At 39.4% G+C, this 18314-nt stretch overlaps 1 protein-coding gene across 1 annotated transcript in view; it reads left to right on the top strand.

Moving 5' to 3' along the window:
- CPA6 (carboxypeptidase A6) overlaps positions 1 to 18314 on the top strand; it is a 320457-nt gene that overhangs the window by 255008 nt on the left and 47135 nt on the right. Inside the window, exons 7-8 of the mRNA XM_011940914.1 lie at positions 4392 to 4502; positions 5316 to 5406. Of these exons, the coding sequence (XP_011796304.1) occupies positions 4392 to 4502; positions 5316 to 5406 (202 nt within the window). The remainder of the gene's footprint in view (positions 1 to 4391; positions 4503 to 5315; positions 5407 to 18314) is intronic.

Genomic DNA, 18314 nt, shown 5'->3' with positions numbered 1-18314 from the left:
AGAAAACAAGGATATATCTTTCTTAGTGTATCTTCATTTTATATTTCATTAACTTCTGCTCTAGACCTAAATGATCTTAGAACTGAGTTCTACCATTCAGGGAACTAATAATTCAAATATATTAAAAAATATTCTACAAATATAATTTTTAGATACCTCCAAATCACAATAGGGTAATATAACACTTGTAGCAAAACCAGACAAGGACAAAATACGAAAGAAAATCATACACTTAGCTCATGTAGAAATGCAGATGTTAATACAGTCATGCATTGCTTGACAACGAGGATACGTTCTGAGAAATGTGTCATTAGGCAATTTCATCATTGTGTGAACATCATAGAGTGTACTTAGGCAAACCTAGATGGTATTTTATTTATGTGTATTTTTTCATGTGGAAAACCAAATGCCCCAGTATCACTAGTGAATTTCAGCCATTTTCCCTATTGATCTGCAGTGCAAATATCAAGTGTCACATAGCAGATTTCTCTACATGTTCCATTATAATCTTGTGGATCCACAGTGGCATATGCAATCCATTGTTGACCAAAACATCATTATATAGTGTATGACTGCATTAGCAACCTGAATCCAGCCAACATATTAAAAATACACATCATAACCAAATGGGCTTATCCCAGGAATACAAGGATGGTTTAACAGAAAATTAATTCTTGACACATTATAACAACCAAATGATTATGACAACATAGGAAGAAAAAGTCATTTGCTAAAATTCAACAAACATTAGTGACAAAAACAACCTGAGTACAAAACAGAACCTCCTTAATGTGTTCAACCTTGCTTTCAAAATTAATGTGAACAGAGAAGAGTCAAAAATAGCCAAGATAATTTTAAACTCAAAAAACGTGGGGAGACACATCCTCCCAGACTCATCAGATTCTATATAACCCATGGTGTGGGTTTGGTGAACTGATACAAACCAGAGTGCATTAATGCAATTCCATCCACAAATGGAAACTTGTCCTCTGGCACAGGTAGCCTGCGCACTCACTGCAGATAGGAGTGTTTACTGATTTAATAAAATATGGCAACATTTAGTAAAATTGAAAACATGTAAATTCATGACCCAACAAATCCATTCCTGGCTATATGTTATAAACAAACTCTCACATGTCTAGGAGAAATAATCAAGAATATTTATTGCAATATTATAACCATGAAATACCAAACTCAATCTAACTGTCCATCCACAAAATAAGTTGTGTATTTACCTATAATGGAATACCATTTAACAGTTAAAATGAAGAAGTCCTCAACTTAGTAAACGTCAACATTATATTGGGAGGAAAGCAGATCACAGATTAACATATCTCACATATAATGTTAAGGCATACACACAATATCATACATTGTTCTCATGCTACATATATATGTAGCAATACATACAATCATGCATGGAAAGGATAATGTCAAACTTAGGATAGGAATTACCTTGGTGGAGGGAAAGAAAATGGAATCAGGAAGCAATAAAAAGGGAGTTTTTGTTTATGATATCTCAATTTTTTTAAAGCTTTCATAAATATGGCAAGATGTATTGGTGGGCTCATAGGTGCAATAGATGTCTCTTTATTTTTTCTATTTGCTTAAAATATGTCATAGTTTTTCAAAGGGAAGTTAGCAGTTTGTTTTAAATATAAAGTCATGGAGGTCACCTGCACTGGAGAGGACAGAATAAGATGCAAGCATTGCCATGCAGTTCTCTAGATCAGTTGCCCATGTAAGTACTAACATCCGTGCTTGGGAAAGATGAGACTTCCTCAGCTTGGACTGAGACAAAAGAGCTGTGGTCCCCAATGGTAGAAGAGGAGGGAGAGAAATTACCATAGCTTTTTTCTACCCCTTTTTTCCTGCCTTGTTGCCCCAGCTCCTTTCTTCTGCCATCTCTTTTCTCTTCCTCTCTAGAGTGACATGGAAAGTCATAGCTAAGGAAGAATATAGCCAATCACGTAGCTCTGTCCCTGCCATCCCAGCAGAAGACTTCATCCAAGCATTGAGGAATCTCCACTTATCTGGGGAAAAAAATTCTACCATTTTACAGCTGATTGCATACTAGGGATTTCTCCCTAGTTCGAGGGTTCAGATAATAGAAATTCAAGCACATAGGAAAGTCCCATTGAAGTTAGTTGCCCAACAAATTATTATTGAGTCTCAAACAAAAGGACAAGAGAGAAAGGGTATTAATGTTTATAAACATGTGTTACCGTCATAGATATTTAGATTATATATAAGATTATATTTAACTCATGTTCTTGAGTGTATCCCTATATTTTCAATATTATTTCTAATATAGTGATAGTTTCTAACAACTTGTATCATTAGATTTCCTCTCGATGAATAGAATTCTTATGTAAATACAGAATGCTGCTTATGTGGGTTGAGAAATCCTACTTAACTACATGTTAAAGAAGATTGAAATTTCAAAGATTTAATTTTGCAAGGCAGTTTATACATAATTTTAGAATTCTTTTATTTGGGGAGGGGGAAACAGGTTTTTTGTTATGTGAGTTGAATAAGTCCTGGAGATCGACTGTACAGCATAGTGCCTATAGTTAACAATACTGTATTATATACTTAAAAACTTCCTAAGAGGGTAGAGCTTATGTTAAGTGTTCTTATCACAAAAAAAAAAAGATAATCTATAAAGAGAGCAGGAGAGCAGGAGGAAACTATTAAAGTGACGGATATGTTTATGGCATAAATTATGGTGATGGTTTATGGGTATATACTTATCTCAAGATGCATCAAGTTGTATACATTAATTACATATGTATGACTCTTTGTATGTCAGCAATACTCCAATAAAGTGGGGGTTGTTGTTGTTGTTGTTGTTGTTGTTGTTGTTTTGAGACGGAGTCTCACTCTGCCGCCCAGGCTGGAGTGCAGTGGCCGGATCTCAGCTCACTGCAAGCCCCGTCTCCTGGGTTTATGCCATTCTCCTGCCTCAGCCTCCTGAGTAGCTGAGACTACAGGCGCCTGCCACCTCGCCCGGCTAGTTTTTTGTATTTCTAGTAGAGACAGGGTTTCACCTTGTTAGCCAGGATGGTCTCGATCTCCTAACCTCGTGATCCACCCACATCGGCCTTCCCAAGTATTGGGATTACAGGCGTGAGCCACCGCGCCCAGCCACGTGGGGTTTTTTTAAACAAATTCATTTATCTGAATTGTGTTTTTAATATGGTAAAAATGCAAACAATCCAAATAAGTGTGAAATGAAAGATAGGCGGGGCGTGGTGTCTCATGCCTGTAATCCCAGCACTTTGGGAGACCGAGGCGGGTGGATCACGAGGTCAAAAGTTTGGGAACAGTCTGGCCAACATAGTGAAACCCTGTCTCTACTAAAAATACAAAAATTAGCCCAGTGTGGTGGTGTGCATGCTTGTAATCCCAGCTTCTCTGGAGGCTGAGGCAGGAGAATTGCGTGAACCTGGGAGGCGGAGGTTGCAGTGAGCCAAGATTGCGCCATTGTACTCCAGCCCAGGCAACAGTGCAAGACTCCATCTCAAAAAAAAAAAAAAAAGAGAGAGAAAGAAGAATAATTCTCCTTCCCACACATTGTCCCCTAGTCCCCCTCCACAAAGACAACCAACCACTGTTATAAATGGCCTGTATGCTCCTCCAAGATATTCTATACATAGACAAACATGCATCACAAAGAACTTTTTAAAAGGTTCATTCCATAAGAATGGTATTTCAAAATGTCTATCTTCTTGAAAGCACATACAATATTTTTCTATTTGAGGCCAATCTGTAGTGCAGAATATTCAGACTTGGGGCCAGGCACCATATAAGTAAAACCCAATCACAAGAGCAAGACTTCAAAGGAGCCACAATGAAGATGGCAAAGATGTTGTATTGTTCATTAAATTCTTTATAGAAAAGTAAGGAGAAAAGAATAGAGTCTCAGTGCAGTAAGTTCCAAGGTTTGAGGCTGCTACTAATTAGACAATTAAATGACATGCAGCTGGTCTGTGTTATGATCTATCGGGTAAAGCTATCAAATAGATTTAGGTAATGATTTTGTCCACAATTGAATGGAATCTAAAAACAGATGGTTATACAAAAGCCTATCTATGTTGTTGCTTTCTTAATCAGCCTAAAACTTTAACCAGATCTTAAATACAATTAAGAGGCTGCCTAATTGATCTTTTTTAACAGCTCTGCTAAAAGATTATCGGTAATAAAGAGTTTAATTCAGACAGAAGTCTTAACAGAGAATTATGATGTCGAAGAGTAAAGTTCATGTTAGTTTATTACTTTTTAAACCACAGTATTTGGTATTTCTCATGGGTACAAAGGATATCTCACACTCTTTTTTCCTCCTTTTTTGGGAACCAATTTAAAAGAAAAATCTCACCTTTGTCTTTTAGGCTCTTCTAACACATAAGAGTGACCCAGCCATGAGAAAAATGTTGAATCATCTATATTTCTATATCATGCCTGTGTTTAACGTCGATGGATACCATTTTAGTTGGACCAGTGTAAGTCACTTTGCCTATCTAGTTGAAAAGATGACTAAATAAATCTTAGAAAACAGAGTCACAAACTTCCAGGACAGGAAGGAAGCTGGACAGACAGTCAACTGAGTGATTCTCGAGATGCAAAAGAGACCTTCACTCTTTCCCCAGTCAGAGCACTAACAATTTGATTTCATTTTCACGTCTAGATTTTGTAGAGATTTCACAAAAATAAAGATTTCAGCCGGGCGCGGTGGCTCAAGCCTGTAATCCCAGCACTTTGGGAGGCCGAGGTGGGCGGATCACGAGGTCAGGAGATCGAGACCATCCTGGCTAACACTGTGAAACCCCGTCTCTACTAAAAAATACAAAAAACTAGCCGGGCGAGGTGGCGGGCGCCTGTAGTCCCAGCTACTCGGGAGGCTGAGGCAGGAGAATGGCGTAAACCCAGGAGGCGGAGCTTGCAGTGAGCTGAGATCCGGCCACTGCACTCCAGCCTGGGCGACAGAGCGAGACTCCGTCTCAAAAAAAAAAAAAAAGATTTCTTCTTCCAAATAAATAGTGAAAAACCACTGGTCTAGTCCAGCCTATTCAATTTTGCCTGTAAAGAAATGGGGCCAAGAGAAGGCAAAATACAGAAAGTTTGTAGCAGAAATTGGAGCATGAACCTGGGTCTCCACTACTAATCCAGTCTTCTTTTTCACTCCCTGGGCTTGTCTATTCACAGGAGAACTCTCTCCTCAGCGGTATGACTCGTTCATTGATTGAGCTATTAAAATGCATGCGAATAACCTTTTAAGTATTTTTCTCTACACCTGTTTTCTTAATTATGTCTAGGATCGATTTTGGAGAAAAACAAGGTCAAGGAACTCAAGGTTTCGCTGCCGTGGGGTGGATGCCAATCGGAACTGGAAAGTAAAGTGGTGTGGTAAGTTTGGGACCAACTGGGATCCAGATCCAAAGGTTTCTGCAGGTTTTACTCTGCAAAATATGAGCCCAGAGGATGCTCATGGGAGACTGATGTTTTTCTCTATGTAAAAACCTGGTAGAGAAAGGTACAGACACATACATGAAAGCTATAATTGGCAAAAGAAAATGAAAGAATTCTTTTTTAATATATAAAAATCAAGGATTTTAGATCTGTCAACTCAGTCCTGAAAACTGAAAATTTAAATACATATGTAAAAGCAGAAAACTGAGGAATATTTGTCATTCCCCAAATTAAAACATGAACTGTGGTGTAGTATAATTCTGGTTAAATCTTTTTCTCCTTTTCGTACAAGCACCACCGATCCTCCCTTCGTCTGTCTGTTGTGGTCAAAGCTGTCACAACCTTGTCTATATCCTACCACTCTGCTGGTCATACGTGGATTGACCACGCACGTCGGGAATGTATTTCTGCTGCATTCCATGTTTCATTAATAATCACCTTTAAAATAAAAGGAAGATGTCATTTTAAGGAAGGAAATCCTTTTCCTGAAGAAAGGAGCAGGCAAGTTCAGGGAGAAATGAGAAAATTAGTCATGGCTAGTTTAGTTGCAGCAAAAAAAGGAGAGGATGGAAAACTATTATCAAAATGCAGTTGTTAGGAGCTGCCTTTTTATTGAGACTTTCTATAGGTCCCTCAAAATATAGACCCTTGTTTAATGGAAATCCTTCCTTTAGTCCCTTAGAAATGAGGCCTATTCCACATTCACTCATTCTACAATGAGGGTTAGGTTCTATGTGAGATGCCAATCCTCCCATCCCACTAGCATCAGCTAGAATAACTGGGCGTGGGCTTTGATTCCTTCCACACATCCCTCCAAGCAAGAGGCTTCAGTCGATTAGAATTGGCAAATAAGAACATGACATAGCTAAAAGAATATGGCTCTAAAATAAGACAAATGTAGTCTGATTCTACCATTACTAGCTCAGTGATCTGGGCAATTTTATTTAATCTATGAAATTATAATGCCAATCACTTCGTGGGGTTCTTATAGGGACTAAAGAAATTTATATATGTGAAATGTCTAATTTAGTTCCTAGCTCCAAACTGGGATCTAAGTATCAGTAACCCATTCCTTGTTCCCTGACCTCCAAAACAGAGTCAGTTCTCCTCTAAGCCTCACATCAATTGGTGAAACAACTTCTTATCTTCATGGGAATGTTGTGATGATGAGCAATAATGTATACTTAAAAGCACTTGCATTTATGAAGGGGAAAAAAAAGCATTGTATAAATACTATGATGTGGTGTTATAGATGGCTATTTCTATTTAGAAACTGTTTTCTGGCCGGGCGCGGTGGCTCAAGCCTGTAATCCCAGCACTTTGGGAGGCCGAGACGGGCGGATCACGAGGTCAGGAGATCGAGACCATACTGGCTAACACAGTGAAACCCCGTCTCTACTTAAAAAAAAAAACACAAAAAACTAGCCGGGCGAGGTGGCGGGCGCCTGTAGTCCCAGCTACTCGGGAGGCTGAGGCAGGAGAATGGCTAAACCCGGGGGGCGGAGCTTGCAGTGAGCTGAGATCCGGCCACTGCACTCCAGCCTGGGCCACAGAGCGAGACTCCGTCTCAAAAAAAAAAAAAAAAAAGAAACTGTTTTCTACAACCTATACTAAGACAACAAGTATGTTAACTACTGAAATCCACTAATTTAAAGAAAACTTTTCACTTTCCCTTCTCTCTGATGGGGCCATTTTCCATACTCATAACCACAGGGATGTTTCCCTTGTTAGCGGAGACTCGCATCCATATATGTGTCATATGCACGCCTACAGGCATCTACATGAGTGCTCTGGATGGGTAATTGAGCTGAGTAACTCTAGCAGCAGCTGGTTCTGCCTGTGTAAACTTAGACTCCTGTTTATATCGGGTTGCAAGTAAGGTCTTGCTTCCCTTTGTTGTTCTTCCTTTACCCAGCTTGCTTCCTTCATACACATGCCTTCTTTGGTTTTTCAGTTTCAGCTGCAGCCCCAACTAGAATTCCTTTGAGTCTTCCCAGTTTTGAATCATTCTGATTTTTGCTGTGAGCCAACACTCAAGATATACAAGGGATTATGTCAAATGCAGTTGCAAAATGATCTTGATAGACTGTTGGGAGTGTTGGGGAAGTGCAGGCAGCCTGGCTGGTACTGTGTCAGCTGCAGGGTCTCCAGAGTGGATTCAGCTGATCTGATAGGCAGGCAGCCAAGTGTGACCTGCCTCCCTCCCAGGGTCAGGTCCATCCCCCCGCAGCTATGTGCTACATGAAGCGGACAGGGAACTACAATGTAGGAATCACTCTGAGGTCAGGGATATTGAGGCAAGTATGAAATTCCCTAAAGTGAACCTCCAAATAAACATCCCTAGCATAAATGACATAGAAATGCCCAGACCATTGAAAATACTGTAGGGTCAGCATGGAAGTGACAAAAACAGCTGTTTCTTTCTCTTAAGTCAGTAATTCTTGAAATTATAGAGCAGAACATGAAACTGCTTTTTACCGTGAAGAATCTGTGGATCCTCATGTGATAGTGGTTATGCTTTAGTGTGTGCATGTGGAATAGTCCAGCATGCACGTAGAGACAGGCATACTTTTTGAATACTTCATAGCTCTCCTGAGGGTGTTTCACCCATAAGATGAATATCACTCTTCTGAAAGTCCCCCAGAGGGACTCGACAAGTCAGAGTAGTGGTAGAAACCCGGAATAAATGCATAAATTTCATTCATTCATTTGCCAAAGTTAATCGAGCACATTCTCTCTGTGAAGCACTGTGCTTTTTTCTTTCCTCTGTGCACTTTTTAAAATATGCTGGAAGCACTGATTTTCCAAATTGGAACAAATCCAGGAGAAAGGTAAAGGGTTTGGATAATGTCCATACTTAATCTTTAACTTCTGAATAATTCAAGTGTTGCCTAAATACAAATTACTATTTAGAAAAGCCTATGGAACATAAGACAGTTTCACAAATCATATATCTACTAAGAGACTTGTATTCAAAACGTAGAAAGAATTCTGTCAACTCACAATAAAAACACAAGTAACCCAATTTAAAAGTGCACAAATTATTTGAACAGATACTCTCCAAAGAAGATATATAAAAGGGAATAAGCACATGAAAATATGCTCAGCGTCATTAGCCAACAGAGAAATGTACATCAAAACCACAATAGGAATAGGTGCCCCTTCACACCCACTAAGATGGCTGTAATAAAAAGACAATAACGTATTTGTGAGGGTGTAAAAAAACTGGGACATTCATACTTGCTGGTGAGAATGTAAAATGGTGCAGCCACTTTGGAAAACAGTTTGACATTTCCCTAAAAAGTTAAACGTATGACCCAGCAACTCCACTCTTAGATATATATACCCAAGAGAAATGAAAACATTTGCCCACATAATGACTTGTACGTGAATGTTCATAGTAGCATTACTCATAATAGCCAAAAAGTGGAAACAACCCAAATGTCTATCAACTGATGAACAGATAAAATGTGGTGTATTTATAGAACGGAATATTATTTGGGCATAAAAAGAATGAAGTATTGATACATTCTGCAACATAGATGATACTTAAAAATATTATGCTAAGTGAAAAAAGTCGCAAAAGAGCAAATGAAATGTCCAGAACGGGCAAATCTATATAGAGCATAGATTAGTGGTTGCCACCGGCTGAGGAGAGGGGAAAATTAGGGAGTGACTGCTAAGGGCTAAGGGGTTTCTTTTGGAGGTGATGAAAATATTCTAGAATGAGATGTGACAATTGTGAATATCCTGAAAGTCATTGAATTATACATTTTAAAAGGGTAGATTTCATAATATGTGAATTATAGCTGATTATAAAACAAAGCTATTGTAAAAATGTTTTTGTTTCTATTTAGGAGCAAGTTAGGCACTTATTGAAACATAATAACTCTTTTAGAACACTCAGTTACCTCATATTATAAATTAGATGTAATATGGAGAAAACTATATGATTTTTTTAGCAGCCGAACCACATGTGCCCCTCTCTATATATGCCCTTCTCTGACCACCACCCTCCCACTCTATCCAAAAAAAAAAGGTGGAGCAGGGGGCTGTTCTGCTTGGGCAATCATTTGGGTAGATCATCTTGGGTGAAGAGAGAAACCATCACAAATTGGTGATTTTCAGCCAATCCCTATGAAATAAACAATAGATGGCCACTGGCCTGCTTTCTAAAACGATGAGTTCCTCCGGCTGAGTGGCTTTTGTTTGGAGAGAGCTATACTAGCTAAGGGCCTAAACTGAATTGTTCTGAAAATATAGAGAATTTCAGAGCCTAAATTTGGGGCAAGGAGAGCAATAAAAAGAGGTAATGTTGCTAGACTGTATGGAAAGAGAGACTTTAGTACTCAAAAATGCCTATAGAGGATTGCAATTAAATTTTGCCGTGAAGAATGCAAATTCTCCAGCATTTCACAGCCACCACCACAGGTAATATTCAGTACAATCTACTTCACTAAGTGTAGAGTCAAGGGAAAACTCTCCCTTCGCCCTCTGAAGGTTCGCTGAAAATCAGCTGACAAAAGGCAGATTCATAGGATGAAAGGCATACAAATTTTATTTTAACATGCATAGCATGAGGGAATCACAGAAGGATGATTACCCAATAATCCAATGGGGTACAGATGTTTATAAACCCTTCTTTATAGGGGTAGGGAGAAACGTGGCAATTTGAGGCATGGTGAAATATTTTTAAGGGAATTCAATGGGCTTGTAGAACATGCAGTAGACAATAGTTGATGACAAATGCTTGTCCAGGTGTGTTGACAAACCTCAGTCTCTTCCTGCGATATGAGTTAAATTAATGAAAACTCAGAGAAAGGACTACAGGTAACTGTTTTCTTCTTTGGCGGGTCTGGACTTGAGCTAGATAAGGAAATATCAGCATAAAGCTTCTTCCATGATCTGCTGTTCTTCAAGGGCCATTAATTGAAAATAATTAGCATGCCAGGGTGCTATATTGGGGATGTCAATTTCTTTCTTTCTTTTCTTTTCTTTTAGACAGAGTCTTACTCTGTCGCCCAGGCTGGAGTGCAGTGACGTGATCTCAGCTTACTGCAACCTCCGCCTTCCAGGTTCAAGCGTTTGTCCTGACTCAGCCTCCTAAACTGGGATCACAGGCACCCACCACCACACCTGGCTAATTTTTGTATTTTTAGTAGAGATGTGGTTTCATCACGTTGGCCAGGCTGGTCTCAAACTCCTGACCTCAAGTGATCCACCTGCCTCAGCCCCCCGAAGTGCTGGGATTACAAGTGTAAGCCACCACACCCAGGCAGGGGTGTCAATTTCTAAGCCCCAACATAAGGATTTGTGGAATTGGATCTGTCCTCTGGGTAAGGAATGATCAGAAAAACCCAAATTGTTTTTACTTTTCTTAGTACAACACTTCTGACACCAGATGTTTGAGGTTTTCTTGCTAAACCCCAAGCAGCTCTGCAGTGGACACCAGCTGGGTGTCTTATAATTCAATTCAATTCTGACACTGTCTACTTAAAGGGAGTGTCTGATTCCTCAAGTTAAAGGCTCAGTCCCACAAGATTGCCCCCAACCTCAAATACCAGTCACAAATGTCAGCTTGCAACCTGTACTTCTGACTGACTGGTTATAAATCAGGGTTCCCAAGACCCCCTCTTTCCGTTCGATCTGCTACAATGATTCACAGAAACACTTTATATATGTTTATCAGTTTATTATAAAGGATACAGACAAACAGCCAGATGAAAGAGATGCATAGAGCAAGGTATGTGGGAAGGGCATGAAAGCTCCATGCCCTTTCCATAGGCACCACCCTCCATGAACCTCCATGTGTCCAGCTATCCAGAGCTCTCTGAATCCAATTCTTTTGGTTTTTTACAGAGGCTTGATCATGTGGACATGCTTGATTAAATCACCGGCCATTAGTGATTGGCTCAACCTTAAGCCTTCCCAAGAGGTTGGGGAGGTGGCACTGAAAGTCCCAACCCTCTCATGCCTTGGTCTTTCAGTGACCTGTCCCCATTCTTCAGCTGCCTAGGGACCCCCAGCCACCAGTCATCCTATTAGCATACAAAGATACTCATCACTCCAGAGAGTCTAAAGATTTTAGGAGCTGTATATATTCCAGGAAACAGGATGAAGACCGAATATATATTTCACAGTATCACCCCGGGGATGTGATGAAGTGCTGAGTCTGGCTTCAAGGTAAGCTGAGGGAGAGAACTAATCCACATCAAATTTCAGAGGCATGGAACAGCAAGAATGCACTGCCTTAGAAGAGTTAATTTCTGTCACTGGAGATTAATAGACAAGCTCTGATCCAGATAACTTCTGGCTGAGAATGACATGTTGATGGGGATTAAACATCAACTAACTGGTCAGACTAGGCCCTTAAGATTCCTACCACCTCTGTTAGTGATGACTCTAACATATATTAATCCACTTTTGTATCCAAACAAATATATTGAGCCCCTTCTATATTGCAAAGTGCTAGAAATTATATAAGAAAGTCTCGAAAGATTTAATGAGTTCACATCCTACTCCTAAGAAATTATATGGGATCCTGGAGAAATACAAAGTGAAAAGATCTGTTGGCTTATCGTATTCTTTGCTTAACAACCAATTTAATATGAAAAGATATAAATCATCTAATATCTATCAAAGTTGGTAGAAAATTTTAAAACTAGAAGATCAATGAGCTAAACCGTAATGCTTAGTTATGCTTTTTATAAAGGAAGTTTAAGGACCTACAATCCTGGATATTTAGAAATTTAGGTCATAAGGATTTGCACAGCATTGTTGATACATGGCTGGCATTTCTTAAGGACTCATTATGTGCCAAGTAAGTGCTAAATGCTCAACATGAACTTCTCACTGGTAGATGCTATTATTATCCCTATTTGGCTGATGAAACGAGGAGAGAAGTTACGGAACTTGCTCAAGATTATGAATTGAGCTCAAATGAAAAGTCAAATCTGACTGACTTTAGTGTCTGTTTCTCACCATAGTCTGACTCCTTAGGGATCAAGTTATCGTGAATGATTCCTGTTACTCATTTGGTTACAGAGTTAAACAATGTGTAACTGCAGAGGAGTAGTTTAGGTATCAGAATAACAATATGAATGAAACTTTTATCCGAAATGAAATAGATTTTTTAAAAAAATGAGAGATTGGGAATGTATGGTAAGAGGGAAGTAGAGGAAGATCCCCCAGGTATTATTTCTGATCTTGGACCACCACACACCATGCAAATAGTTTGAATTTACAAACCCATGAGATGTCAGGCATATGGTTATGAATTCTCCAGGAAGACTTTTTTCTTTCCCAGCCAGAGTTTGGCATCTTCCCATGAAGGCCGATTTTTTGTAGCCCACATTTTCATGGAAAGTGTCCTACTTTGGGGCAGGCACGGTGGCTCACACCTGTAATCCCAGCACTTTGGGAGGCTGAGTTGGGCAGATCACTTGAGGCCAGGAGTTCGAGACCAGCCTGGCCAACATGGTGAAACCCCATATCTACTAAATATATGAATATTAGCCAGGTGTGGTGGCACATGTCTATAATCTCAGCTACTTGGGAGGCTGAGGCACAGGAATGGCTTGAACAGTTAAAGTGAGCCGAGATCACACCACTGCACTCCAACCTGGGCAACAGAGCAAGACTCTGTATTTAAAAAAAAAGAAGAAGAAGAAAGAAAGAAAGAAAGAAAGTGTCCTACTCTGAGACTCCCAAGTGTATGTCTGAGTCTTGCTCCCTTTTCCTGCATACCGAGAACCCAAATGCTGATCCCCTGCCTCCACCACTTGTGGCCACTGAAACAAGTCTCCAGGTCAGAGACCAGCAAACACCCCAAGCATGCCTGCAGTTTTTGCTTCAGCTTCAGCCATTATTCCAGCTCCCTCTTCACACTTGTACCCTCAGGAACATTCTTGAGAACTTTGCCATGTATTTACATTGTTTTATTGATCATTTAGATGTGTTTGTAGCAGGAGCTTTTATCACAGTATCTGCCACAATTCCGTCATATTGCTGGAAAACCCAGCTATCATTTTAGACATTAACACAATTAGAATTAGTGCTGGCCTGACTTCTTGATGATGGTTTTAGGGCCTTTTACCCTCATCATAGTATATCTAAAACAATCTTATCTGCACTTGGTTCCCCAGAACTTACCAATGCCAGACAACTTACTTTCTTCTTTGCCACCTCCTACAAGTAGCAGTGTCACAGTAGTATCACAGTTTCCAAATAAAAGTGTGTAGCTTGAAGGTATTTCTTATTTTAAATGTTGTCTTTCAAATCCTGTATGACAGTCCTTTTGATACTTAAGGAGAGCTAACAATGAATGCTGAAACTTAGGAAGAACTGGTTTTTTGGGATTTTTTGTTTTTCTTTTTGAGATAGGATCTAGCTCTCTTGCCCAGGTTGGAGTGCAGTAGTGTAATCCTGGCTCACTGCAACCTCTACTAAAAGCCTCAACATCTTGGGTTCAATCAACCCTTCTGCCTCAGCCTTCTGAGAGTAGCTGGGATTACCAGTGAGAGCCACCACACCTGGCTAATTTATTTTTTATTTTTCATAGAGAAAAATTTCTCACTATATTGCCCAAGCTGGTCTCAAGTGCCTGTGCTTAAACAATCTTTCCAACTAGCCTCCCAAAGTGCTAGAATTACTGACATGAGCCACCATGTCCAACCAGAAGAACTGGTTCTTAATGATCTTTCTGATTTTGTTATTTTAGGTGTTTTCCTTACAGTTTCTCTAAGAATGAAGTCAGTAGTGTGCATTATGGGTATGGGCACTCTCCATCCATTCCAAACTCTTTCTAAGTGCCTTCCTGTACTGCTGAGGCCAAAAAGATAAAAGCTGCAGCCAGCTGTGGTGGCTCACGTCTGTAATCCCAGCACTTTGGGAGGCCGAGGTGGGCAGATCACGAGGTCAGGAATTTGAGACCAGCCTGGCCAATATGGTGAAACCCCATCTCTACTAAAAATACAAAAAATTAGCCGGGCATGGTGGCCCACACCTGTAGTCCCGGCTACTCAGGAGGCTGAGGCAGGAGAATCACTTGAACCCGGGAGGTGGAGGTTGTAGTAAGCCAAGATCGCACCACTGCACTCAAGCCTGGGCGACAGAGCAAGACTCCATCTCAAAAAAAAAAAAAAAAAAATTAAAATTAAAATTAAAATAAATAAAAGCTGCATTTCTGGAACTCCTTAAGCTAGGGATCTGGGTGTGACTTAGGTTCTACCTCTTTGGTGCGCTCACCTTGGCTTAAAGCATGGAAGAAAGATGGAAGTTGCTTTTCTGTGCCTTCCGTGTTCCTACTGTCTGCTACCATTATGGAAGTGTGTGGTTCATCCAAAGCAGCTCACCTTCTTGGCTCTCCCCTGAATGTGCTGCTTCCTCATCTTGGAAGAGACAGTAGCCTTCTTGGTCAAGTCTTCCAAGAAGGCTCTGAAAAATGTTTTATACTTTTTTTTTTTTTTAATATCCTCTGCTAACAGTCATGGTGGCTCAAGCGTGTAATCCCAGCACTTTGGGAGGCCTAGGAAGGCGGATCACTTGAGCCCGGGAGTTTGAGACCAGCTGGGCAACAATACTGAAACCCCATCTCGACAAAAAAAAATACAAAAATTAGCCAGGCATGGTGGCATATGCCTGTAATCCCAGTTACTCGGAGGATGAGGCAGAAAGATTGCCTGAGCCTGGGAGGTGGAGGTTGCAGTCAGCCAAGATCAAACCACTATACTCCAGCCTGGGTGACAGAGTGAGACCTTGTCTCAAAAAATAAAAATAAAAATAAAATCCCCTCTGCTTAAAACTAGCCATAGTGAATTCTGTGCCCTTTCGTGAAACTCTGACCAGTACAGAGTCTTTTTATAAACATTTCATTTCCTACTTTGTATCTATTACTTTGACCAAGAATTCTTTCATAAGCTTTGTCTAACATTCAGCTCAATTTTTCTTTTTCCTTGTATTCATTACTGCTACTATCTTACCTTTTCATATTTCATTGCCATCTACCATGCTAATTTGTCCTTTTAAAACAATGTATCTACTAAAAATATTAGTAAGCTATTATCTCCCTCCTTAGCACTACTCAACTAGGGAATATATTAATCCCTTTCAGCACTCCTCTCTCATATTTTTGCTAACTTCATTCTTTCTAGGATAGAAGATCACAGGCTAACTGGAAATCTTTTGTTTCTAAGATTTAAAGAAAATACGAAAAGCTTTCCTTTTCTTCTCTTCCTATTCAAACCTATTTTCCAGCTAATACACTGCTAAAAAGAGCTATTCTATCTTTTGTGAAGTTGCTCTTAAGTTGTTCTTTTCCTGATCTAAAACACTGATTATATGCAAAAATCATTTCCTCTCCCTGTTTTATATTTCATGATCCTTAGGCAGAACATGCCCAAAAGCTTTTTAAAATGAATTTTTTGTAAGAACAGACTATAAATAATGCTTGGGACTCATTTTGTGTGTATACACAATACACTATATTGTTGTTTTATATCTCTGATTATTCTTGTGGGTAAATATGTAAGAATTTGCATTTGGAGGACAATAGTTATTTATAACATCTATTGCAACATCATGAATAAATATATTTGCTGAAGTTTTTGATAATGACATTACAAACAATGTTTAAAAACCCTTTACAGGCCAGGTGCAGTGGTTCATGCTTGTACTCCCAGCATTTGGGGAGGCCAGGGCAAGCAGGTCACTTGAGCTCAGGAGTTTGAGACCAGCCTGGGCAACATGACAAAACCCTGTCTATACCAAAAAAAAATACAAAAATTAGTTGGGCATGGTGACGTGTGCCTATAGTCCCAGCTACTCGGAAGGCTGAGGTGGTTAGGATCACTTGAGCCTGGGAGGCGGAGGTTGCAGTGAGCCCAGACTGTGCCACTGCACTCCAGCCTGGGTGACAGAGCCAGACCCTGTCTCAAAAAAATAAAAATATTTTACAAATAACTTAGTTTTGAAAGTCAATGAGTGAGCAGCACATAAAAATGCTATTTTTGAAGTAAGCCGTGGGGGAGGTGGCAGAATCACTCCCTTGGCTCTTGGGACACTAAGCTACTGATTTTTTACTTGGTACTGATTATTAAGTCCAGTAATTTTATTGTCTCTGTTCCCATGCTGCTCAATCTTTAGGAGGCTTCCAGTCTTTCCATCAGCATATGAGTAAGGTTTTCAAAAAGCCTTTACCTACTAATTCCTTTTCCACTATACTGGCCACTTTTCAGTGTTTTTGCATTTCTGATTTCACTGATAACAAACTATATCTCTCTGATAATTTTCCTCCAGCTATATCATTTGCATTTGAGAAGTCATGCTGTTTTTTATTTTTATAAATTTCATACCTATAGAACTGCTTTGATTTTTGGGGCCCTTGTTACCATTTTATCATTTCATAAGTATTATAGCATTATATTCCTCCTGGGTCACTAATGTTATTAAATATTTTCCTTATTTTCAGATTCCCAATTCCCTTTCAATTTATATTCTTGTTTTTAATCCAAACTCCTTATAATGTAACTTTTCTGTTATTAAAACCATCTCTTCTGAATGCTATTCTCAAACACAGATGTAGGTAAATGATGATATTCTTTTTATCTACCACCTTTTATAATTGTTTGAAAAGCTGAGGTATGCTGAATAATGACAAGAGACAGAAGGGCAGTCACCTTGCCTTTATTCTGTCTTCCAGAAGAGCATTTCCCAAGCTCCACAAAACTCTAGTGAACGATAGAACACACACAGAAGGTGCCAAAAAACAAAACAAAACAAACAAACAAAAAAACCAACACTAACGTTAGGAGTGTTTTTAATATGTAAGAAAAAAGGATTTCTTTTTACAATAAAAAAAAATACCAAGTGCATTTTATATAGTTGTCACCTCAGAGGTTATCAGATGCATCCTTGAATTTAGTCATTCATGTATTTAACTAGCTGAGTATTGGGGAAACAGCAATGAAGAAAACAAAGTCAAGTTGTTACACATGCTAGACAGTGTAGGGTGGGAGTTGGTGAGCTATTTTAGGTGGCCTAGGGAAGCCCACTCTGATGATACTTGGGAGGAGAGGAGGTCTAGGGAAAGGAGAGTGCACATAGAAGGAACAGTCATGTAAAGGTCCACGATGGGAGCATCTTTGGTGGGTTTCAGGGAGAGCCAGGAGGGTGTCTGGCTAGAGCTGAGGGAGGAAGAGAGAGAGGAGTAGGAGAAGAGGCAGACATGGTCAGAAGCAAGATAATGGAGGTTCTGTGTCGAAGGAAGGACTTTGGATTTTACTCTGCATGAGATGGGAGAGCACTGCAGAGTTTTGAACCAAGGAACAACATGACCTTACTTTTTAAGAGACTCCTGGCTATTGCATACCAAATGGATCATCAAGGGCAGATATTTGGATTCTAATTAAACCTTCCCATTTGAATGCACTGCTTTCAAAATATAATAAAAGCCTAATCTACGAATATTATTATCTGCATCTTTAGAGAATCATGACATGTACCACATTGAATTATACATATAAATATACCTTTATTATGTGAAGAATTGTTATTTTAAAAGGTACCAAAATGGAGATAAGCAACCATGTGAAAAAAAGTATTTACAGCAAATACAGCAGAGAATGTTTTATTATCGTTTTTATATAAACACTTCAGAATCAAACATTACATAAAAATAATTTTAACAGTCCACACAAAATATGAAGAAAATCTCCAAGACTCTGGTAGATTAAAGAACTTTAAAAAGCATAGAGTAATACCACACATCTACAGCCATCTGATCTTTGACAAACCTGACAAAAACAAGAAATGGGGAAAGGATTCCCTATTTAATAAATGGTGCTGGG

Source organism: Colobus angolensis, unplaced genomic scaffold, assembly GCF_000951035.1.
Source record: "Colobus angolensis palliatus isolate OR3802 unplaced genomic scaffold, Cang.pa_1.0 Scaffold194, whole genome shotgun sequence".
NCBI classification, from domain to species: Eukaryota; Metazoa; Chordata; class Mammalia; order Primates; family Cercopithecidae; genus Colobus; species Colobus angolensis.
Note: the sequence above shows the minus strand (reverse complement) of the source record. Positions and strands in the feature narration are given on the sequence as shown.